The sequence below is a fragment of the Cajanus cajan genome, chromosome 3 (genome assembly GCF_000230855.2).
Source record: "Cajanus cajan strain Asha chromosome 3, NIPB_CcT2T_4, whole genome shotgun sequence".
NCBI lineage: Eukaryota > Viridiplantae > Streptophyta > Magnoliopsida > Fabales > Fabaceae > Cajanus > Cajanus cajan.
Genome location: NC_138519.1, coordinates 74,501,617 through 74,525,986, shown reverse-complemented (window position 1 = coordinate 74,525,986; position 24,370 = coordinate 74,501,617). Strand labels below are relative to the sequence as shown.

The 24,370-nt window shown below is 30.7% G+C and overlaps 2 protein-coding genes across 2 annotated transcripts; both read left to right on the top strand.

The window, feature by feature from the left end:
- Window positions 1-4,988: 4,988 nt before the first annotated feature.
- LOC109817229 (uncharacterized) lies at window positions 4,989-13,249 on the top strand. The gene is made up of 6 exons (XM_020382444.3): window positions 4,989-5,511; window positions 7,101-7,277; window positions 8,512-8,637; window positions 9,009-9,206; window positions 10,531-10,695; window positions 12,633-13,249. Exons 1-6 carry the CDS (start codon window positions 5,233-5,235, stop codon window positions 12,981-12,983), a joined length of 1,296 nt encoding a protein of 431 aa, XP_020238033.1. The 5' UTR covers window positions 4,989-5,232; the 3' UTR covers window positions 12,984-13,249.
- Window positions 13,250-17,074: 3,825 nt separating this feature from the next.
- LOC109817234 (uncharacterized) lies at window positions 17,075-18,677 on the top strand. The gene is made up of 2 exons (XM_083071293.1): window positions 17,075-17,502; window positions 17,590-18,677. The coding sequence occupies exon 2, from the start codon at window positions 17,644-17,646 to the stop codon at window positions 18,568-18,570; it is 927 nt and encodes a 308-aa protein (XP_082927419.1). The 5' UTR covers window positions 17,075-17,502; window positions 17,590-17,643; the 3' UTR covers window positions 18,571-18,677.
- The last annotated feature ends 5,693 nt before the right edge of the window (window positions 18,678-24,370 follow it).

The following is a 24,370-nucleotide window of genomic DNA, read 5'->3' as shown; positions in this document are numbered from 1 at the left end:
TTTTGATTCTTTATACCTTATAATTCATTCCATCATCAAAATTCATCAAAATTGACCATCAATTGATAGAATCATAGATTAAAAACCTATAATCATTCTATAAGTCATTAATTACGCAAATCCCACCTCAATTTCTCATATTCATACAATTAATATAAATCTTCACCTTGCTTTATTCACACAATAACCATTGAGGGTTTATACAGAAACTCACATACAATCTAATACAAATACAATTCAAATCACAAAATTAGAGGCATACACATATCATTAACATCAATTAGACTAGTAAAGGACAATAGAGAAGACAAGGACACATTTAGAAAAAAGCCTCACACATAAAGCATACAATAGAGACAATATTGAAGATCAATCTTATTACCCAAAATACAATCTCGCATCCAAAGCAAAGTTTCTTACTCCTCTTTACCTCAATGAAGGCTAGACAAAGGGTGTGGATCTCCAGGGTGATCTCTAATGATCTTTGGTTCTTCTACCAATTCTTTTGAGCACAAAGCGTAACAAGAAATTAAGAGACTAAAATGTAAATTGACTCCCTACTTTCAAAAGTTCTCTTTTAAAAACTTTCCAACTTACGTTTAACCTTTAGTAAAACACTTTAACCATGGTCACACTTTCCTTCCCCCAAATATTAGAAGTTATAACTAATATATAAAATAAATGTATTTCCCAACAAAATTATAATTTAAATAAAATATATAAAACAATCATATTAAAAACACATATTTTTCTCCAAATACTTATTATAACAAAATATCATAAAAATATATATTTCTCTAATAAATATTATACAAAACAATTTTGCAAACATTTATTAACAACACTCATAATTATTAAAAGTCTCTAAAATATTTTTTAAACTTATTTAATTAATTAAAACATCTTTTTAATAATTTTAGAAAATTTATAATGTTACAACTTGCACACATGTGTTTTGAGAAGCTAACCAGGTTGTTGATAGCTTGGTAAAGCATGGGCATTCATTGCTAGAGGGTGTCCATATCTTTCTTACTCTTCCTTCTTGGATTTAGAATTTTTTGCTAGCTGATTTTTCAACCTTGTATTTCTTTAGAGGGTTTTAGTTTGAGTGTTTTGTCCCTTCTTGTAAAAAAAATGATCTTATTGAACTTTATAATAATTAAATTGAGTAAACACCCAATTTAATTCCTAAAAGATGGTTTGTTATACTTACTTACTAGTTTTGTTAGTTTCTTGAACAATCAACAATTAAGTGATAAATTGACACCTATTATTTCTCCCCATTTTCTCTCCCAATTGGCTATTCTCTATCTTAATCACCTAATATGGATCATAATATAAGGTTTTGGTATTTTTCAATTAGCAACAAACACTTTGTCCATGGGTGCTCTAGTGAAAATGGAAGCTATGCTACTGGACTTTGGAGGATTTCTTGTAATTGAATTTTTCTGTCTTAATCATCCTTAAATTCTTCGTCTATTCTAGTTACAAGTTTAAGATTATAAACCCTAAATTATTGAATTTGGAGTTTAGTAAAATGAGTAATCGTTTTGAAATATCTCAAATGAGGATGTGTCCATCAAATATGGGTGTTTCTGCTATGTTTAATTTTTTAAAAAATGATTTCTACTATGTTTAATGCATCGTAAAACTCCTATAATAGAAACGTGGAAGACCTTAGCAGTAATGTTTCCTTTGGTTAATTGGGAAAGAGAATATATACCAACATGATAATTAACTATTAATTAGTTATGAGATTAACAATATTAGTGACTAAGTATAATGGAAAGACTATCTTACATAACAAAGTTAAAATTTAGAGATCCATAAGTCATAAAAAATCTTTCAAGACCCTATCACTATACCAAAATTAACTTTTTGCAACCAATGTTTTGTTTTTTAGGGATCATATAAATGACTATTATTTTGTTTACTAACAATTAAATAATAGTCGGTATATTTGTAGTCACTAATATTATTACCTATATTTATATATAATGTTAGTAAAGACCCACTAAATTATTGAAAAAATTTAATTAAATTGATTATATATATATATATATAAAATGGCTAATAAATAATAGATTCTAATGGATAATTTTTATTGACCACAAAATCATGTAGTTTATGATTGATTTAGTGATAATTACTTTCTTAACACTACAAAATTGTCATTAAAAACTATTTTTGTAGTAGTATATCAACCACTTTTATCGTTTTTTAGGGACCAAACTTAATATTTTTTATGATTAAATTCAAAATTAGTCTAAAGATGATTTGCGATTGATTATAAAATTGTTTTATATCCAGTACACTGATTTTAAATTCTTTTAAAAATATTTATTTATTTATACTTCAATGATAGAGTTAACTTAATCATATGTTTCGGTACACTGAATTTTAAACTCTTTTAAATATTTGTCAGACGTGTGTCTCAATGCACACATTAAATAATACGAGTGTAAGTATAACTTTTTTATTTATTTTTTTTATATACTTAAAGTACCTAGTTATTTACCAAAAAATGTGTTGCTGGATCTTGTTAATATTAGTTGGGTGCATGTATACATACTTACTCAATATTTCCCTCCATCATTCAGGGTCCAATGTGAATTTAAACGTAATAAGTGAGGTTGAATCCTCGTGACATGAATGCATATAATAATTCTGATGGTGAAATAATTTTTTCTTGTACATACAAGGCGTAATTCAACCGATTCTTAAGTAGTAGATTTATAGTCTGGCTCAATCTTATCACAAAATTGATTTGTAAAGTAACTATTGTTTTGCACATAATAATATTATAAACATTTCAACGGTCGACATGAGATCTATGACAGAAGTACAACCACCATGAGTTATGAGAGAAAGGTGAATTTCAAGAGGCAATCACTTGGGTGAATGAAGGATTCTGCATTTACTAGGGCAAACACCAATATGGAACAAGGACAAATGAAAGCAATAAATATATGTGTGAAGAAAATGATGATATAGCTGGGGGAAAAGGAATCCCATAAAAGATGGCACTACATGTGCTTCCCATAGTATAGCCAATTGAGCATTATTCATGGTTCTTGTAAGGACCAATATAACACGCTCCATAACATGCGGTTGAGTAGTACAATTGGATTTGGAAAATGACACTACTTAGTAGTCACACTTCTCCCTTTGTAGGGGCTATCCTATGTATGTTTTATGTCTTGTTTCTATGTATTGTGACGTCCTTTGTTTCTATATATCATCATTCTCTTTCAATATGCAAACTGCAAAGGGCTTTTATTCTGAATTCTTCCAAATGAAATATGAGAGGTTATTGTAATAAGAGGTACTAGTGCAATATTTTTTCAAACAATTAAAAAAGATTAATGTAAGAATAGAAAAAGTAATAAAGAATATTTATGTAATTCTACAAAACTTTTAAGAAATGTTACTTTAATAATAAAGGTATGATTTAACCTATAATGTAGTTGCCCTTAAAGGGAATGAATAGTTACATTTGCTTGTTTCCTAATGGACTTGATTCTAGAGTTTGGAATTAAAGTGAGTGATTACTTACAATCTTTAAGGACAACCCCAAATTCAGAAACATCATCCTTTGGGTAAAGAATTCCATCTACCACCATTTTACTATCCATTTCGAAGATGACATTTTGCAATCCCATTTCAGTGATCCATTCAATATATAGCTTGCAGCAAACTAAGAACTTCTCCTTCATGAACCTGTAAAACCAAGGATGAAGGGATCGGGGAACATGGATGGGTCATGTACTCCCTATTTTTTCTAAATGTATTTAAATGATTATAAAAAAAAAGTATGACTCCTAAAATTTATAAAAAAGTATTAAATATTATTAGATGAAAATTAATATGTTAGTTGATACTTAAGATAAAGGAACAAACTAAGGAATATAAGTATGATTGAACAAAACTCCATAGTGTCATCACAAATTTAGCTCCTGTAGATGTTTCAACAAGACTGTATATTGTAATTTGTAAAGAAAAGATAAAAAAAAACTTTAATTTGGTTAATTAAAATATTATGTTAGTATTTGTTTAAAATCTTGTTACTTAATTGATGCAAATAAGATGGAGTGTTATATTTGAAAATTTTAAAATTTAGTGACATTTAAATAAATCATAAGACAGTTGAGTATAATTTAATCTTTTAATTTATAAGAGTTTAATTTAATTCTTATAAAAAGTACATGGATGCATAATTTGTGTATCTTTCCTGGATGCTTTCTTCTCACACTACTATTTCTGACTGGACTTGGTTGATGGTATTGTAGTTAATGGGCCTTTCTTCTAGCATTGCAAAGAAGCCAATAATATTGTGAAACTGGGCCAGTGATTGGGGGCAAATTGGAAAGAAAAAAGAATGACACAGATACTTCATAGTTCATACATTTACAGACTTTGTTTGAAGATAGTCATTGTTTTATTGGTGAATTTGAAGACAGACAAAATACTAAATAAAGTATGTGCTTGGCCCAACCAAAGTTATGATTATTTTCAATCTTTTTATATGTTTCTACTGCAATTGATAAACTTGAAAAACTTTCATTTTGTTTACACTATCAAACTATCACTACACCAATATAATATAATATGGTTGACATATAACTTTGTATTTTATGTTTGTATACTGATTCATAAAAAAAGTTAGACTATCGCCAATTTGAAATCATCTCAAATGTATTTTTTTTAAAGTATTTATCATAAAATTTAATAAATTTATTATATAATAATTTATAATTAAATAATAATATAAAAACAATTTACAATATCAATATATTCTTACCAGAATAAAGTATCGAAAGATAGTGATACAAAATCAATTCAAAATCTGAAGTAAATAAATTTAGTAATAAAAAGTGGAAAGATAATTAGTGAAGAAATATGGTAAGAAAATAAAGTAAGCGAGGCACTAGAGACTAGAGAGTAGAGACAACGAAAGAGTGAGACACTGATATCCAATTTTTTTTTTTATATTTATTACATTAAAATAATAAATTTATAAATTAAATTTGATAAACGCTGTCACACACACTCTGTTACGTTTCATCATTCATCGGTGTTTCGTGATCGGATCCGGATCGAAGGGAGGAACGGGATTTTCGAAAGATCAAACAGCGGAGTGCGGCGGCGGTGGCAGTCGCGGTCGTTTCTAGCTTGAGTCGTGTCGGCGCTTGACGGTGATTTGATCCAGGAAATTGGCGGTTGGTTGACTCGATGGCGTATCGGCGGAGACAGCAGCAGGGGATTTCGAAGCCTTCTTTTTCGGCCTTCGAAGACGAAGCGACTCGAAACCCTAACCTCTTTCCGCCGCCGCCCGACGATGTTGACGCTTCCGCTTCGTCGTCTTCTTCGTCTTCGCTTGCCGCTAAAGCTATCAGAGCTTCTTCGGCGCGTCGCGACTCGTCTCTCTCCTCTCTCTACGGTCTCTCCTCTACTTCTTCTTCTCCGACCGCTGCTTCTCATCCCACTCCGATTCCTCCTCCTTCCGCTAAGGTCTCTCTCTCTCTCTCTCACTCACTCACTATCTATTGCTGCTTCTAGAAAATGTGAAAAATCGATGATGTAGAGTGTAATGGTGTTATTTGTGTGTTGGTTATGGGGTTTCTGTGGGATAGGGTTTATTGTTTATTTAATTATTTGTTGATTAAGAGAGAAGGAAATTACGGAAATTAGGAGGTGTTTGGTATAAGGGAAATTTTTTCATGTCCGATAATCGTGATTCCAATTAATCGTGAATGAATATTAAATCTGTTTCTTTGCTCAAAAATGTTATCTGGAATTTTTATAAATATTAATTGCGAATCAATTTTTTTTTTACTGCATCAAGTAGGCAAGGCAAATTAACGCAATATTTTTACATTTTTGCACGATAAAACATTATTTTACTACGAAGCATGTCCCGCAAGCGTAGATTAGTCAGATTAGACTTTTGTTGTCAGTTTTGAGATATTGTATAGATCATGTTCATAGAAGAGGAAAAACTCATGAATGCTAGATTTCCACCTACACTATGAGAAACCTGTGTAGAAAACATTTCACTAAACCATGTTTCATAGGAATACTATTTTTTAGATGATAAATCAAATGTGAGAAACTAATATTCCTATAATCAAATTCTTAGGAAAGTAAAATATTTTGTGTACCAATCGTCTCCTTAGAGTAATCTTAAGTGGAGAAGATGAGGCGTAGGGAAATAGAAAAGTTTAGTTTAAAAGAGCTTATGAAACTCTTCTGTGAATGTGTTCAAGAAATTCTCTTGAAATGCTAGTACAAGGTACGGAATATTGGGGAACTATTATTCACTATGTTGTGATACTGTGAGATTGTTGTTGATGGCACACTGTTGCCTGTGCAATTGCAAGTTGTGCAGGGCAATGAAAGCTCTCTTGCGTTGCAGGGTTCCTGTTGCTTCTGTGTAGCATATTACATAATGTTATGTTTTAGTTTCACATTGAAGTTGCAACATGGGCAATGTGGAAATGATATTGACTTCAGCAAAGTTAGTCAAAGCCTAGTGTAAATAAACTGTGTCAACTTCACATCCTTAGAATACCTTCTAATATGCAAACATGGCAATGTGGAAATGATATTGACTTCAGAAAAATTAGTTAAAACCTAGAGTGTATAAACACTGTCAACTTCACATCCTTAGAATGCCTTCTTATCAGCAACTTTTAGCTGTTAGAGTTGCAGTGTTTTGTGAACCTCTGTATTTTTCTGAGGGTGACTTCTTGTGTTTTGTTTGTGTAGTTCTCTCTTGTTTAAATGTTTTTTTAATTAGATGTTAGTCCAAGCTGCTGCTTGCTTCTTTTAATTGTTGATGTAAATGTAATTTCAGTTCTGGATTTTAGTTAATACTAAAACTGGATGAGATATCAGCTACATGTGTCTGTTACAATTAGTGCTGGTTTTTAGTTTTTTTTAATGTGTGAGTGCATGAAAGATTGGAAATGCATCTCTAGATGTGCTTACTTTATATCTGTTTCCTTTAATTGGTATTCCTTGGATTTTGCTGGAGGTATCAATCTGTTGATTCAAAATGGTAGTGTCATTTTGCTAAATGTGATGTTTTGTTTATACAGGATTCAAGAGCATATGAATATACGTCTATGAAGAATGTGAACGAGTCCAAGAATGGATTTTGGGGTGTTTTGGCCAGAAAAGCCAAGTCGATTATTGAAGATGATAATGTCCCCCGGCAATCTGAAATGCCTGGGACGGGGAGGTCACAATTGCCTGGGGTAGCATCTAGGGGCAAGGTGAGTTTAAAATTATATCTCAAATTCTTAGCAGAGATGTTGCTTTATATGTTATGTCAGGAAAATAAAAGTCAATGTTTGAATGATTTTATTGATTTCAAAATAAAGTTTTTAATGAGGTGAAAATTTTGGAAGGCTTGTGTAGATTAATCATAGTAAATAGTCATATTCTAGTAAAATCTATAGTTTTAGTTGTTCACAAAAGAAAAGGTGCATTGCTTTTGTTTAGATACACACATAATAGTCAATTGTGTTATTGTGCTGCTGCTATTAGCAGTATTGCATGTAAGGCCTGTTATGGTGCTGTTTCATGTAGCAATGAGAGCTTTTGCATGAAATCATAGCCAACTCTTCCGGATTAGAGTTCATGAGTGAAAAATCTCTTTTCTGGTTCTGGAACTGTGTCATTTGGTGCTAGTTTGTGGGGTCCATCTTGGGATTTTGCCCTGGTTTTCATTTAATCAAATCAGAAACCCTATTCACTCCTTTGCATGCACTGTCTACTTGGTAAGGAATTCCAATCCTTCTCAGACAAAGATAAACATTTCTCTGGCAAGATTTCTTACATCGCAGTCACACATCATTTGCCAGCCATTGAACGGCAAGCTTGTCTCTATTCTGGTCAACCCCTGACTCACACAATGCTGCTTTGTTTTATCCTCTGTTTTTTAACCTCTGACAGTTTCTAATTGGCCTTCTATTCGTTGTTCTGTCATCTCTAGTTCTTCTTACTACCATTTACTTTTTATTTATTCTAATTGGGTATTGGCTTCCCATTGATTAACAATAATGGCTTCATCCATGCATTATGTATATGTCTTCAATTTTTTTAAAGTTTTCAACATGTGCACGAGTAGTATAATTTATGTAATGCATATCAAGTTCAAAATAGTTGTTATCTTGCTAGCTACTGTTCCACTATGGCATTTTTGCTGTCAGCCGCTCCTTGTTGCTAATTAGATAAAATAAAAGAAGGGGATGTACAAATAAAAGATGGTTAAGGAATCCAACAAATTACATCAGTGTACAAGGGAAAATTTTTTGGTGCAAAACTGCCCAATCTGTTTTTGAAATGGCAACTCTGCTGAGATAAGAAATAACTATTAGCAGCCATATACACTTCAAATTTCTAAATTTGAATTGTTGCCATATTCTTTCACTGGACTAGTAATTAGCTGTTTCTTCATGATTTTTTGAACTGTGAAATTGGATGCTATTGTCATTCTCTTTGTAGTTCCAAAATTCAAATCACTTAGAGGAGAGCAATCTCAAAAGGGACAGTCCAGCATTTATGAAGGGATTAGATGCTATCACATCGTCTCTTACTCATATTGGTGGTACCATTGGTAAATCTTTGGAGGTGAGCTTTGATATGAAAGTTTTTGCTTATATGTATGTATTTCTCTCTTACATAATTATATACATGACTTACATGTTCCTTACTTAGTGTCTTCCATCTTTGAAAATTTATAGATATTTAGATCTATTTTAGCATTCTTAGTTTTGGTCAGGATTGCATCTGCGTCCTTTTCTTTCTACTTCAGATTTTTCACTTATGCATTTGCCTTTTGGGCTGGGCTTGTGTAGACAGGGATGAGAATGTATTGTAGTATGTTGGTTATATATTTCTTCTCAGGCTTCAAATGCAAATTTCATATTTCTCTCACCTTCTCCCTTCCCAAAAGGATGTGTTGTGATCTTCTTAGCACCTGTGCTAATTCCCTCGTGCAGGAAGGTTTAACAATTGTTGAGAATCGGACTTCAGATATCATTCAGGAAACTCGCAAACATATTAGGAAGAAGCCTGGAAACTTTGTAGGACAAAATCAGGAGTCAAACCATTCTACTACATTGCATCAGTCCCAATTGCGGTCCCAGACATCACCAAAGCAAACAGACCAAGAACTTCAATTGAAGGCATCTCGCGACGTAAGGTGGCAACTGTGTATCACTTTTTAATGTGGTAAATGTACTTGTGTGGTTAAGTTGTGAAGCATCAAAAGTTCAACATCCTAGCTCCAAGTTTTTTTTTTTTTAAATTTTCTCTTTTTGATTTTTACTTTATGTTCTTAAATATACTGCATGATTATATTTGTTTGCGCTGATTCAGTTGACCAAATAATTGAGATATGATTGAAGTTAGAGAGATTGAACTTAGAGAATCTTGAATGTATTCATTTATTGAAGCTTCTTTGGTATGATTCATGGAAATCAACTATTATGCATCATACATCTTTATGAATGCTGGACCTGCAAATCTTCCAATGTCTTTTTCTTATTACTTTGTTAATGTTTTACATAAATCAATATTTTTATGTAAATATAATGGTGTTTAGATACCCTTGAAATTAGAATATGAAATGTGTTGCAGTTTTTAAATTTTCCAATGATTATTCAGTTTGAAGAAAGATTCAGTAATGCATTGGCTAGTTTTTCTAAAATAATTATGTTTTATACAGCAGTTTCATGTTTCTTACAGATGAACTTGTTTTATGAAATGTTTAGCCAAAAAAATAAAGGAGAAGATATTTTTATAGAAGGGCACCCTTGATAGTCAAACTTCAAGGAATTAAAGTTAGTTTTTTTCTTAAAGGTGTATTATCACTTCGGTACTCTACTACCCCCTTCAACTTACCATGCTTTCATGTTTGTGATTAAACCATAAACCTTCCATATTTGATAATATGGAACCCTAATCTCCGCCAACCCACTATCTAGATGATAAGTGTTTGCTACTGTTTAATACAGATAATCAAAGTGACACTTCTGTCCTTAGTTTCCATTGAATGTATCTTTTCTCACCTTCGAAATTCTTATCACTAATTCCATTTCAAACAAAACTAATTTGCAAACCTATAATCATTTGAAAAAACTTTGGGGCCCTAAAGCTTGCTCATGACCATAATTTTCCTAGGTCAATCTTATGGACATGACAGCTGAAGTAATGTCAAACTAATACGTTGGTGTTATTTTTAAGGTTTCTCTCATCTCATTCTTTTGCCTCTTCCATTCTTATATAGCATGTGTTGTATTTACTCAATAATGCTTGATTATTTTTTGTATGTCCTTGTGTGCTTTTTATTTTAAGATAAAATATCATGGTTAATATGCTTTCATAATCCAAAAATATGGAAGTTTATTACAAAATATTCCTTTCTATCATGGTACCAAGTTGATATAATCTATAAGCTTCTATGATATATCTTTATCTTCTCAATGGGATGCATTGTTTGCATTTTGGTTTATGCCACAGGTTGCAATGGCAATGGCTACCAAAGCAAAACTACTTCTGCGGGAGTTGAAGACTGTCAAAGCTGATCTAGCTTTTGCAAAGGATCGATGTGCTCAGCTAGAGGAAGAAAATAAAATCCTACGTGAGAATCGTGAAAGGGGAGATAACCATGATGATGATGATTTGGTATAATTTTCAATTTGTCTCTTTTTGCCTTTTTGATTTCATTATTTCCTCTTGTATGCATCTTTTAGTGACACGCATAAAAGTTATCATCTGATGTTTGCTTCACATATTTTATGTCTCCCTATGATATACATGCCGGTTTTCCCCCAAACTCATTTTGTAAGCACAGTTAGCAATTACTTTTGCTTTGTTTATGAATTATAGTATGCTTTATGACACGGTGCTTACTGAACTCCTCAAATTCTTGGAACATAACGGTAAAGCTGTGTATATTTAACCCACTCCTCAGATTTTTGTTTGTATTCGGATGCTATACATTCAGGGGTCTACTTTATTAACATTGAAAACTGCTTATTTTCCAGTTGTTATTTTTTGTCACAATTTAAGATTTATTATTTGATGATTGTTGACCCTTTTGCCAGGATAGCAGTATTTTCCTATAGTTTTATTTTTTTTTGGGGGTGGGCGGGGAGTTGTTAAATTAACACTTATAAATCATGAAAGGTATGATGCCGGGTAAGATTACAAGAGGAATGTAAAGCATCTAAACAAAATGTCTAAGAGTTGAGCACGGCTGTGATTTAACTGAGTAAAATTGATTATCTATTGAGTTTGATTCTTTTTAAAGCATGAATTTGACTGAACTTCTTAATGGTCTTTTTTGTATAGAAGCTCTGACAGTGTGCATTGTGTTTGGAACCTAATTACTTGCATCACACGTTGTGAAAACTTGAAGATGTGTTTTGTAGGCATTATTCATTCAAACTATTTTTTGCATACATAATGCATTATTCATATATTTAGTTGATGCCCCCATAAAATGAATTAAATTTTCACATGGTTTCTGTAATTGACAGTCTTTCCATGCTTCATGATATATCTGTTCTTGTGTGGGCTTCATCACCGAATTTCTAACCCTGAAACTGGGAATATGCCTTGCATCATTTATCTTGCTGTGTTCAGCTTAACAACTTATCATCATTCATTGGCCTATATTTTTGTAGTTTTGAAGCTTTAACTTTGTGCAAAGGAGTTTCTTGAGTTTTCTTGTCCTTCACAATTGAGTGTTAGTACTTAATGGTTATTAATGAGTTTTACCCCTAATTTTCCTATTAAAACGAGCCAGTAAAACAGGCGAAGGGCCCATAAGCCTCTTATGTTTAGCACATTAAAACCTTGAATTATGTCATAACAGTCTGTTTGATGGCCATTTTCTAATCCAAGCCCATTTAATTTAAACTTGAGCTGGAGATAGCTGATGCTGGTTGGTCTGCAGGCTTATTTGTTTATAACAATAACGGCAAGTGCCCAAGCCTAGTTCTTTTATTCAACTAGGTTGAGTTGGCTATATATGGGAACAATCAAGCAGGCTAGCTTGCTAAAGTTTATATATTTTTTTTTAATTTTTAAAATAATTCTTTGTTAACCAATTGAAGTGACTGAATCCGTCAACCCAACAGTTTGAGTTGATGAACGGTCAAGATGTGTCATAGATAGCTTAAGCTTGCCCATTCCGTTCTGGGCAACCTGTGACATCCAGCCTGTCACGTCATTTTTTCAGGAAAGCAAAATGGGATAATTTTGTGTGGTAGCTAAAATCCTGACCCATATTTAGGTGGTTTGTTTTCTTAAATCTTTACCCAAATCATGTTATATTTTCTTGACGATCATATGCGTACTAATATTTAGATAAAAAATAGTTAATACTTGATCAAATTGCTTTATATTATAATTATAATGTATAATATTATTCTTAATATAAATATTTGTTGACGATCATGAGTTTTTCCGCTCTTTGGTTCATATTTAATTTGATTGATTTGATTATTCAGATTTCAACTCACGTTAAGACCTCACGGACAATGTGTTTCGGATATACTTTGATTCTCATTTCACCAAAACTTGTATATTTTTTGATGAAAGCATTTCAATTACAGATACGACTTCAACTCGAGACTCTTCTGGCTGAAAAAGCTCGCCTTGCGCATGAGAACTCAGTTTATGCCCGTGAGAATCGGTTTCTAAGGGAGGTTGTTGAATACCACCAACTTACAATGCAAGATGTTGTCTACTTGGATGAGAGCAATGAGGAAGTCACGGAAGTTAACCCTCTGAACTTTCCCCCAGTGCCTAATATTTCCCTTGATTCTATTACTCCATCTATATTGTCTCCAGAACCCAACCTGGGATTCAGTTCAGAATTAACAAGAGGCATATCTGTCAAGGATTCAAAGAGTTCTGAGGTGACTAGAAGTATCTCCTCTATCACAGGACATGATGCAAAATAACATGAAATTCGTCTGTTACAATGGTGATGCACCGCATTTTGATACTTTTTTTTTCATTTATTATTTATTTGCTGCTCGTTTCATGTGTCGTGGGTAACATTACCTTGATGTAATTTTGTACCGTATGTTGTGTAACTTGAGTTTTATTTAGTTATTTTTGTTCATTATATCAGCATATGTTGCCTACATCAGCAAGTGTCTTGTCTGTATAGCAATACTTGACAAAAGAAGTTTCTGTATATCATGGCAGTGTCACTTCTTGTCTATTTCTATTTCTTTTATTGTCACTCTCATACCAACGATTATATATATTTAATAATTATATTAGTTGATATTGATTGTAAAATTCAATTATAATTAATTCTATCTATCACATTCACGCTGCTTTTTGATTCATTTTCTGAGACCAAATCTTTCTCTCATCACCAAATTTCTTTATTTTTTGTGTTTGTTGCGTAGGACACATCCCGCAAGCAACACAGGCCTCCCAAATAGCTCCTTCCATCTCTTTGCAACCTTTGAATTTCATTGCATTAAATTGGTTTTGACTATCGGTCTAACGACTGACGTAATAAAAAAATGATTTCGTGAGGGTGAAATTTAATTAATGTTCTGTTTGGTAGCAAGAAAAAAATTAAGTGAAAAGTAATAAGTGAGAAATAAAGTGAAATTTTTTGGATTATTTGATTTGAAAGAAATAATTTTGTGAAGTTATTTACTTTGAATGAAAAAAAAATTATGATATGAAGTTTCTGCCTTAAAAAAATAGCTAACATCCAAACATTTATTTAATCTATTACATAATATTTGTAAAATTGATTAATAACATGCGCAGTGAGCAATTCTTTTAATTGGTTTTATAAATAATTAATCGATCACATAATTATTTTGTTAATATGAGTCATTTGGAATGAAATATCATCGATTAGAATCTACGGTTAATTGATTAAATTAGTGTTGAGTAAGTGGATTAATTCAATTCAAAGTAAGGGTTTAGGACTATTAACATCTTTTTTAATCGATTGTGTCTAATTTGTAAATGGTGATGTGTTTCAATTGATTATTTTAGAAGTTTAATCAATTAAAAAGGTGATCCAACAAACTACACATTTTGTAGTTCACGGATTTTTGGTTGAGGTATTTTTGTCAATATTATTTTGTCCTTTATAAAATATAACTTTGGTTGTATTTTTATGTTATTTAGCGAAATAAAAAAATATACATGAGTCAAGTTTTTATCTTCTCCCCTCTCTTTATTTGCACTATCAAACAAGCCAATATTTTTAGTCTAAGCCTATTTTTTTTCCCTCTCATGCGTAGTGAGTAACTTTTTTTTAATCGATCTTATAAATAAATAATTGATTACATAACTACTTTGTTAACATGAATCACTAGTGGTGGAACATAATAATTAGAATCTATAATTAATTGATTAAACTAGTGTGTTAGTAGATTCATTCAATTTAATGGAAGGTGTTAACACCTTTTTTAATTAATTATTTTTTATTATAAAAATATATTATAACGATGACGAAGAAGATCAAACCTAGATGCTCACATTTTTAACTCAACCCTTTCTCTCTGACAACTGGGATTGGTTTTGTTAAAGTTGTAGGTACTTCAATCAGATTCCGAATATTCACTTGCAATGATGTGTTTCAATTAATTATTTTCAAAGTGTAATCAATTGAAAAGGCAATCCAAGAAACTCATGTTTTGTGGTTCATCGATTTTTTATTGAAGTATTTTTTATCAATATCTTTCCATCCTTCATAAGATACAACTTTAGTTACATTTTTCTCACTACTTTAATGTTATAAAAAAATATTTGGGACTCCTCAACTTTAATCTTCTCTCCTCTCTTTATCTGCACTATTAAAACAAAACAATTTTTTTTTTTTTAATTCACACATGTTTCTTTCCTCTCAACCAAATTATTCACAAAATCAACGTCACCAAATGAAGGGTAAAATCATAAACTTGTGAAGTATACAGTTTTATTCTTTTTGAGTTCTCTGTATTGTTTAGTGTATTTATTTATCATATATTTTTGCGTATATTCATTCATATTACTTGTTTAGTATCTCATCTTAATAATCGTTATATGCTTTATCTAGATACTCATCATTAGTCAAAAAGCCTTGTGTTTTTCTCCCATCTTTTAGGTTTTTTTATTTATAAAAATAGTATAATTATTAGTTATTCAAGGTATATAAGATTACAAGTTCAGCACAAATTTTCAATTGAAGATATTTTAAGAAAAACAAAAAAAAAAATTGTTAAAAAAGTGTATAGTTGACAATCCTTTCTTTCACAAGTCCAAACCTTACTCGTGTGCACATCATGGTGTACAGTGAATCATGAGTAGACAATTTCCTCAAATGCATTTGCTAAAAAGATGCTCAACCGAGAGACAAGGATCTAGTTTCGTTTCTCTTTCTTTTTGGTACTGATATTTTGTGATCAAGAGATTCACGTGTGTGGATATTCTTGTCTAGAAAGTTCTTTTTCGTATCCATTTTCTAAGGTAACTTTTTCTTTTTTCTTTACGTCCAAATGTAAATTTATGTAGAAGTTAATATTTATCACTTTAAGTTAAACGTAAAAATTCGCGTCTATAATGCAAACACATACTAAAGCTTGTGACTCATTTACGGTTGGTGTTCCTTCACATGTTCCTCATATTGAAGGAGTTGTTTAGGGAACAACACTCAACTTATTTTCTAATTAAAGACACAAAGATGTACCTAAAGTGTGCAATCAATTTAACTTTTATTTTTGGAACACCAATATCCTACATTAAAGACAATTATATTTGATTTAAATAAGATTATTAAGAATGATAAAACTCTCACTCTTTAAATATTTAACATAAGTGTATATTCAAGATTCAAATTTAATATCATTAATCAAACTGAAACAATTTTTTTATTATTACCAAAAAAGAAACAATTTTATTAATTGATTATATTAATATATTACTTGCTTGTTCTAGAGAAGAAAAAAAAAAACTTACTCAGATTTTTTTTTCTTCTTTAGTAAATTAATGCCTTTTTGAGATGTGTCATCGATCATGGATGATGTTATAAGATCTCCCTTTCTGAGATGGTAATTTAAACCTTTTCTTGTTTGCATATGTGAAAAAAAGTTATATGCCGTTTTTTTTTTTCAATTCAATTAGTATTTATGTAGTGATGACCCACCAAATATTGTTAGAAATATAAGGGAATTCTTACTTACCTATACATCTAGTCTGAAAATTTTAGTAAACAAAAAATATTTAATAATTCATTCAGTTCAGGTACTGAAAAAAGAAAAACCCCAATATGTTAAAATTGTTTAAAGAATAAATAAAGGGACCAGCACTATTGGTGTATGACAATTGACACGGGTTTATGATAAATTGATAACCGTCCGTGTTTAAAAATTGAATTCCTCATTAACTTTTTATGATGTTCAATCATTTTCAAGTTTACAACCTGCGGCAGCAATCTGATCAAATTGCTTAACTTTGTGACATCCTTTTTTTCGTATTTAGGCAGTTGAAGAACCCACTAACACAGGAAGTTAGTTGTGGCATTGACTATTATCTATCTGTGTGCCATTAAATTACAGTTGCAATTATCAGCTATTTCCACCTCAACCAATGCAACAAGTTCACATGCTTTGTACCTCCTTGATTTGACACCCCCATTTCGCTATGCTTTTCATCTTTCCTAGGATTTTTCTTCACTTAACAACCATATAATAACCTGGTTCAAGAATAACATGGTGCCTTTAAGACTTGTTGTGTAAATTAAAAATTGAATTCTAATTCTTAATTAAAGAGGACAAGTGTACGAGTCCCTCATTCTTGGATTTTTTATTCATAATCTTAAAAGAAAATATCAACTACACAATTTTATGAAATGTTAAATCCTCCTATAAAGTAATGTAATAATAACTCTTCAGATTACCTGAACAGAAAATTAAGTACTGAAAGAAAAAAGAACCATTTTTTTTAAACAAAAGGTATATGAAGAGAACACTTTAATAATCATATTCATGGATAAAAATGTACCAAATAAATTGTAAAATTAGGGGTCCCATAAAGCACAAAAGAAAACAAGAGAGCAGAAGGGAGGAATGTGCATGCATTAACATTTATCATGTACATTACTGTGAGCATTCTCCCAATCTCAAACGGCAAAGTTGCCCCCTACATTTCCTGATTCTCATCTGATATTTTTCCAATTTGTTACCTTTTTTTTTTCTCTTCTTTTTTCACAACCCATTTTCCTTTTCTACCACATTTCTTTTTCTTCTTCAACCAGATTCTGGTAAAAAAAAAAATGAATCTTTGATAACAATTTCAAGATTTTCCCACCAACCCACCACAGAAAGATCCGATTTTGAGTTCTTGGGGTGGGGTTTCTGCCGTTTTTCTTTAACTTTTTCGCCATTGGCATCTGCAGCACCACACAAACTCACAGAATGCTCAACAGCTTATGGTCAATTGGTGTGGTTTAGCCTTTAAACTGTAATCTCTCTCTCTCTCTCTCTCTCTCTCTCTCTCTCTGTGTTGCATTCTTTGTTGTGTTTCTTAGTCTCTGTGTGTGTCTTTCAGTGTTGGATTCTTGGTGGGTTTTGCTTTAATTTTGACTGAACGAATGAGATCTTGATGAGGGTTGGAACCGGTTTCCTTGCACTGCTCTCATTGTTGGCATTGCTTATTTTACTTCCATTTTCAAGTGCTCAGTCACGCGCCCTTGATGCCATTCTTCAAGATTGCGCCTTTAAGGCCTTTTTGAGGCCAAAAACTGGGGTACCCTATGATGGTAAAGTGCCAAGAACCCTAACTGGGGTCGAAGTTTCAGCAATGAGGCTCAGGAGTGGTAGTTTGAGGACCAGAGGTGTTGAAAGGTACAAAGAGTTTCAGATCCCAATTGGGGTTGTTGAGCAACCTTATGTGGAGAGGCTTGTTTTGGTGTACCACAACTTGGGAAATTGGTCTGAAAAATTTTACCCTTTGCCTGGTTACTCATATTTGGCACCTGTTTTAGGTCTAATGTCATATAGTGGTGCTAATTTGTCTGCTTCAGATTTACCTGAGTTGTACCTTAGAGCCTCTGATAGGCCAATTTTGATTAAGTTCCCTCATGTGAAACCAGCACCACAAGGGTTAGTGCCAAAGTGTGTGTATTTTGATCTACATGGTTCAGTGCAATTTGATGTAGTATTACATGGGAATGTGTGTTCAACTGTTCAACAAGGGCACTTCTCTATTGTGGTGGAGTCCAATGCACCAACTCCAGCACCTGCTTCTGCTGTTGCTGTTGCTGCTGATTTTAAGGAAGGTGGTGGTGGGAACAAGTACAAGGTGTGGATCATTGTGGCATGTTTGGTTGGAGGCTGTCTCTTGTTGATCATGTTGAGTTTGTTGGTTGCAAGAGTGAGGAGAACCAAACAAGGTATGAAGATTCAGCAGTTGGAATGGGCTGCTGAGAGCAATGAAGCTTTGCAGATGGCTTCAATTGGAGGCACCAAAGCACCTTTGGCAATAGGGACTCGCACAAGACCAACTATTGAAAATGATTACATACCTTAGACTTGAGGGATTCTTGTAGGACCATTTTTTTTTTTCCTTTTTCCCTGCTTGGTGTTGTAATTTTTGTGTTCATAATGAGTTTAGAAAGAGAATGCTTTCCTTGTCTACTGGTCATGCTCAGAAATTCTGTTTCATTGGTTTAGTTTGGTGTGATTTTCATGAACATCATTGGCTTTGGTTACATTATAAGACCCAAAAAAAAACACAAAGACAAGGTTTTGTAGAACCCTTGTTTCTCTCATCTTTGATCTGTTATGTCAGCTATGAATAGCTAAAATTGATTTAGGTGTTTGTGGACTAGCTACAATAGTAGATTTCAGAAGGTTAAATAATTGTGATGTAAAAATATTGTTGGATATCTTCTTTAATGTTATCTCCTGAGCACTCAATTGATGTAAAGTTTTATTTTAAAAAGAAGAGAAATTCGTGTGTGTGGCCTAACTTATGAAGTTACCATCATTTGAAAGCTTTTACACTTGAAAGCCTAGATCCAATATACATTACAGAGAATTGAGACAAGACAAAACTCGATAGCCTCTTGTATAAAAATGAAATCAATAAATTTTCTTTGTATAAAAAATAAAGCTGAAGGGTCGTATTCTGTGCTCCATGTGAAAAAAAATATAAGAACACAAATTTGTCAAGTTAAATTTACTCATATGAAAACTATAAATTTCAAGTAATGTTCAAACTATATAAATACAATAAAAATCACGTAAAACTGAGTCTCTTTAGTAACTATAAATCTGAAAAATTTTATATATTTTTTTTGGTTATTTATAGAACTCATTTTTACCATGTTTCTAGTCATTTTTAGTTTGAATATTAGTTGGGTCCTTATATTTTTTTATAGGTGAATGTAATGGATCAAAATGTCTTTAAATTTCAGAAAAACAACATTAACTCAAATTTAAGAATTATAGGATTAAAATAATTTTTTTAAAAAGATAAAAAGATTAAGATGAATTTTAGTAAAAAGTTAGGAGACTAAAGATATATATTTAGTAATATATATAGGAGTATTTCAAATAAAAAACTCAAAAAAAAAGTGAAAACTTTTAATGATAGTCCTTATATTATAATTAAAAATAATAATAAAAAAAAATATAAGAGGCAAGCGAGTTCTGTCGAATCTGAATTCTCTGTCACGTATATAGGAATTGGGCTTTCAAGTGTAAAAGCTTTCAAAGGATAGTTACATGTTAAGTTTGGAATTTCACTTCTTTTTAGAATAATAAAAGCTTACGACATCAATTGAGTGCTCAAGAGATAACATAAAAGGAAATATTCTTACAATCATTGTCATATGTACGAAAGGTAAAAGAAGTTAATATTCATACATAAATGATAAATATTGTTTTCATTAATTTTAATTTTAATCACGATTGAAATTTGTTCTTCTAATTAAACATGCATTCCATTTCACTTAATGGAAGCTTCTACTTGTCTTCCATTTTTGACTTTAAAACATGTTTTTGAAAATTATTTATCACCTAAATTTGGTAAATATTTTTGAAATGATAATAGATTTTGAGTTTTTATTTCAATACATAATTAGTCTAAATATTTTTACATGAATAATATTATTTATATGACAAATTGTTTGAATTTTCTTTGTGCCAAATTGTCCTAAAATTTCATTGAAATATATAAGACATTTTATAAAAGGGTTGATGAGTAGAACTTGAATCATCTCTTGCCCCAAGGAGACCAAGGGCTAAGTGGTTTCACACTTAGTTGTTCTACTTCATCTCCAAGTGTCTCCATTTGTTAGTGTTCGGTGAATTTTCCTCCCAACTTTTTCTCTCTTTGGTTCCATGAAAATTTTCTCCCCTTCCACACTATTCTCTTTGTTTTCATTCATGAGAAGTTTCCCTTGTCGATTGTCATGTTGATTTTTGGAAGAAGATAGTTCAAAGGTTTCAAGATCCTACACTTTCCAACCTCTCAAAACTTCCAAACTTTAAAAGTCTTGAAGGGGAGGGAGCTTACCTTCCTTCCTTTCTTTTGTTTAAATTTTGTTTGGCTTGGTAAGACCTTTGCTTTGTTGGTGTTTTGGGTCCTAAAGGAACATATAGTTCAAGATAAAATTTTTGTTCTTGTTTTAAAATCCAAGAGAAATATGTTTCTCTTTTGTGTATGATCCACCGGAAAAGCCATGTTTCTATATGATTTTATTTATCATCGGAGTTTTGCTCAATTGGTTAAATAGCCTTTGTGTGTGTGTGTGTGTGAGTTGTTAGATTCAGCACTAAGTTCGATTCTTACAAATAAAAAAAAATGGTTTTGTGGTCCAAAATAATTATTTGAAATTATGAGAATGTCATATCTGGAAAATGATTTTTGTTTCTTGATAATCACAAAATTTTCAATGAATGGTGATGGCCATTGATGTTGGTTTTGTGGTGGATTTAATGCCAAAATGTTGGAAACCTCTTCATTTTGGAGCTGGATGGAATGCTTGGTTTCTGAACAAATTTGTGAAATTGAAGTTAGTCGAAGAAATGGACCAAAACTTCTTGATTTAAGGCACAACTAATACTAAAGAGTCCTATATAATTAATTGATTTTAATTAAGTATAAATTCAAAAAATTATTAAATACTAATATTTTATCTAATGACATGGGTTAGAGGTAATTTGTAATTTAAAAATATTTTGATAATTTAGAATAAGATGTACAAAAATAATGTGCAAAAATGGGTCAATACAAGCCAAATGTGATCCAAAATTTAAAATATATTTTAAAAAGGGTACTCACATGATTTATCATTTTTTTTAAAAATAATATTACATCATATATGAATTAATTTCGTTGAAAAACAATTTTTAGACTTAATTTGGTATCTTTAATAATTTTGGAAGTAATAAAAGTTAATTAGGAGTTTTTTTTTTTAGAAAATTAAATAAGGGAAGAACTGTTTATTTACATTTAGAAAAATTATTTATTAATTAAAATAATATATTTGTATAATATAATATTTATCGAGAAATTTTAGAATTATTAATGTTAATTACACATATTCTAGTATTTTACTTAACTTTAGGGGTACTATGGACATTTCTCGTAAAAACGAACTTTAAAATCTTAGAAAATTTTCAGAGGTTATTCTCTCATAACTTTTTTTAAAAAAATATTTTTGTATAAGATAAAAATTTGTGTTTAATATATAAAATTAATTATTTAAATTTTTATAATTTTTTTAAAGTTTAGTAGATAATGTGATAAAAAGGTATTTTTATAATTATAAGATTAATTTGATTTTATTATTTTAAATTATCATGCGGGTTGAGGGTCATATAACATATGAAATCATAGATATTAGATTTTAAAACTTTAACATGACTCATTTATTATGTGAAAGTTAAAACTAATTATATATTATTAAAAATTATTTTAAAAATATATCAATCTCTGTATTCGCATATTTTGTTTAATCCGTACATCCCACGAATTAAAAAGATAGCATTAATTATAGAGAACTTTTTCAATATAATATACAATTAATATAATGTTATTGTTACATATTATTAAATAAACATAATAAATACTAAAATATATTTTTGTAGAACGTATGATCTTTCATGTCTCTTCCCCCAGTACTAATAATTCATTAATATATAAATATATAAAATGCTTTTTCTCCTAATTTTTTATATTAACAATTTGACTGCATATTATATTTGATAAATATAGTATTTAAAGTTTTTAGAAGTCAATTTAACTTATATTATAATATTAATTGTGATATTTATTAAATTTAATATACTATGAATTAAATAATATATATATCGATACTATAATATTTATTTACATTATCATTCTAAATTTCCAGTATACCAAAAAAAAATTACATTATCATTCATTAATTATCGATTTATGATATATGATAAACTTTTTTTTTTTCATAATAATTATATTAATTTATTTTTTAAATTTTAAGATAATTATTATAAAATTCAACAAATTTATTATAATAAGAGCTTGGCGTGTTACATGATCGTTCATAGTATTTTTTTCTCATGTAATATATGTTTTAATGTGTTCATGCTTTTACTAATTTAAATTTTTAAAAGATTATTTTCTAAAAATATATTTTAAAATAGAAATTTTTTAAATATATAGTAATATAAATATAAACATATAATAATGTATTTCTTAATATTTATTCTTACTAATTCACTACATATTATTGTCAATAAATTTAATATTACATGTCTTTTTATTTATAATATTTTATTATGATATTTATTAAATATGATGTATGTAATGTTGTAAGTTGACAATTGTTGTTTTGTAAAATAATACTTTACTAGGTGCTTCAGGTGTGTAGAGTTACTCTAAGAGAGTTAAAAAACTATTAAGAGTTTAGTTTTAAGGATCTCTGATCAAAGATCTAGATGATCCTAAGTATAACGATCTGCTATAATTTGTACATTCAACGACAAATAACTAGTAGTGAAAAAATTACTAACTTAGAGTTATATATCTACAAATACAAAAGTATGTACTATATAGCCTACATATAAAGATAAAAACAACTATTCAAATATATGCAATATAGATACAATAATCTTGTAAATGTAAACTATATAACTTAAATTTGTCAGTCAAGCAATTCATATACAACTATACTACTCCATGATAGCATCCAAACACCTCATGCCTATCTATGCTTTACTCCCATACCACATGGAAACATGCAAGAATAAGTTAGAGTTTAAAGCATCAACATATACAACAAGAATCATAAGTAACAAGGTTTTACAACACAACTCATATTTTCAGCATCATTATTTCAATACATTCAACTCCATCAACTTTATAACAATATTTACTACAACACAAGGTCACCTTAAACAACACAACATTAACAGGTTAGTTTTCAAGACATCAACATACTTCATCACAGCGCAATATTGCATATGAACAACACAATTAAATCAACACATCATATATACAACATAACAACTGCATGTGTCATCATACATTTCAACTAAAAGATCTCCTATAATACATGGTAAACAGTTTAAGTGGCTTGACCCCACTGAACCAATAATACATGGTGATCTTTTTTACGTGCTAGATCAACAACAAACTGGATATCAATCCACAATACAATAACTTGATTTCTCAAATATTGTCACTTAAACAAGGAAGTCTAGTACCATTATTAGGGTAAAATAACTAGGTATGGGTCTACCATGACATTAGCTAGCTTAACTAAGTCTCTTATGGGATTATCCCACCAATTACCCTCCAAATACTATGCCCTTCTGACACTCAACTAGGAATTAAGTTTTAGACTTCATATTTTACTTGGTTGGTCGTTTTATACACGTGTGTCTCGACCTAGCTCATACACGGTACCAATTAAGTCCTAGAAGAGATTCAACACATTTTTCCACTTCAAGGGTCAAGTTTCCAAGAAGGATTTTTCAACAATTTGGGCTCTTAAAGCACCACAACACGATATCCACATAATGAGATATACAAACTTTAAAAACCTCTCCTCTAGCCCTAGGTTGGTCATCACAACTCAACAACACCATGCCTAAAGCATTGTCAATATCTCAACAACACAACAACTTCATGCATATAACAATTTCAACACAGATACACAACATACAACTTATCTCAACTTTCAACTAACAACTCACAACACAATCATTACATACAACATCCTTGCAACTTATTCATCTTCATTTAGTCATTAAACAACTTAGTCAACAAGTATTCAACAATTCATCAAATCAAATAACATGTTTTCCTTCAACAATCAATACTTAACGCCACACAC

What these genes read in the sequence shown, in the direction of transcription:
- LOC109817234 (XM_083071293.1), top strand. Translation starts at nt 17,644, where the DNA reads ATGAGGGTTGGAACCGGTTTCCTTGCACTGCTCTCATTGTTGGCATTG.
- LOC109817229 (XM_020382444.3), top strand. Translation starts at nt 5,233, where the DNA reads ATGGCGTATCGGCGGAGACAGCAGCAGGGGATTTCGAAGCCTTCTTTT. An exon ending in CCATTGGTAAATCTTTGGAG is followed by an intron (nt 8,638 to 9,008) that starts GTGAGCTTTGAT and finishes TCCCTCGTGCAG; the next exon opens with GAAGGTTTAACAATTGTTGA. An exon ending in AATTGAAGGCATCTCGCGAC is followed by an intron (nt 9,207 to 10,530) that starts GTAAGGTGGCAA and finishes TTTATGCCACAG; the next exon opens with GTTGCAATGGCAATGGCTAC.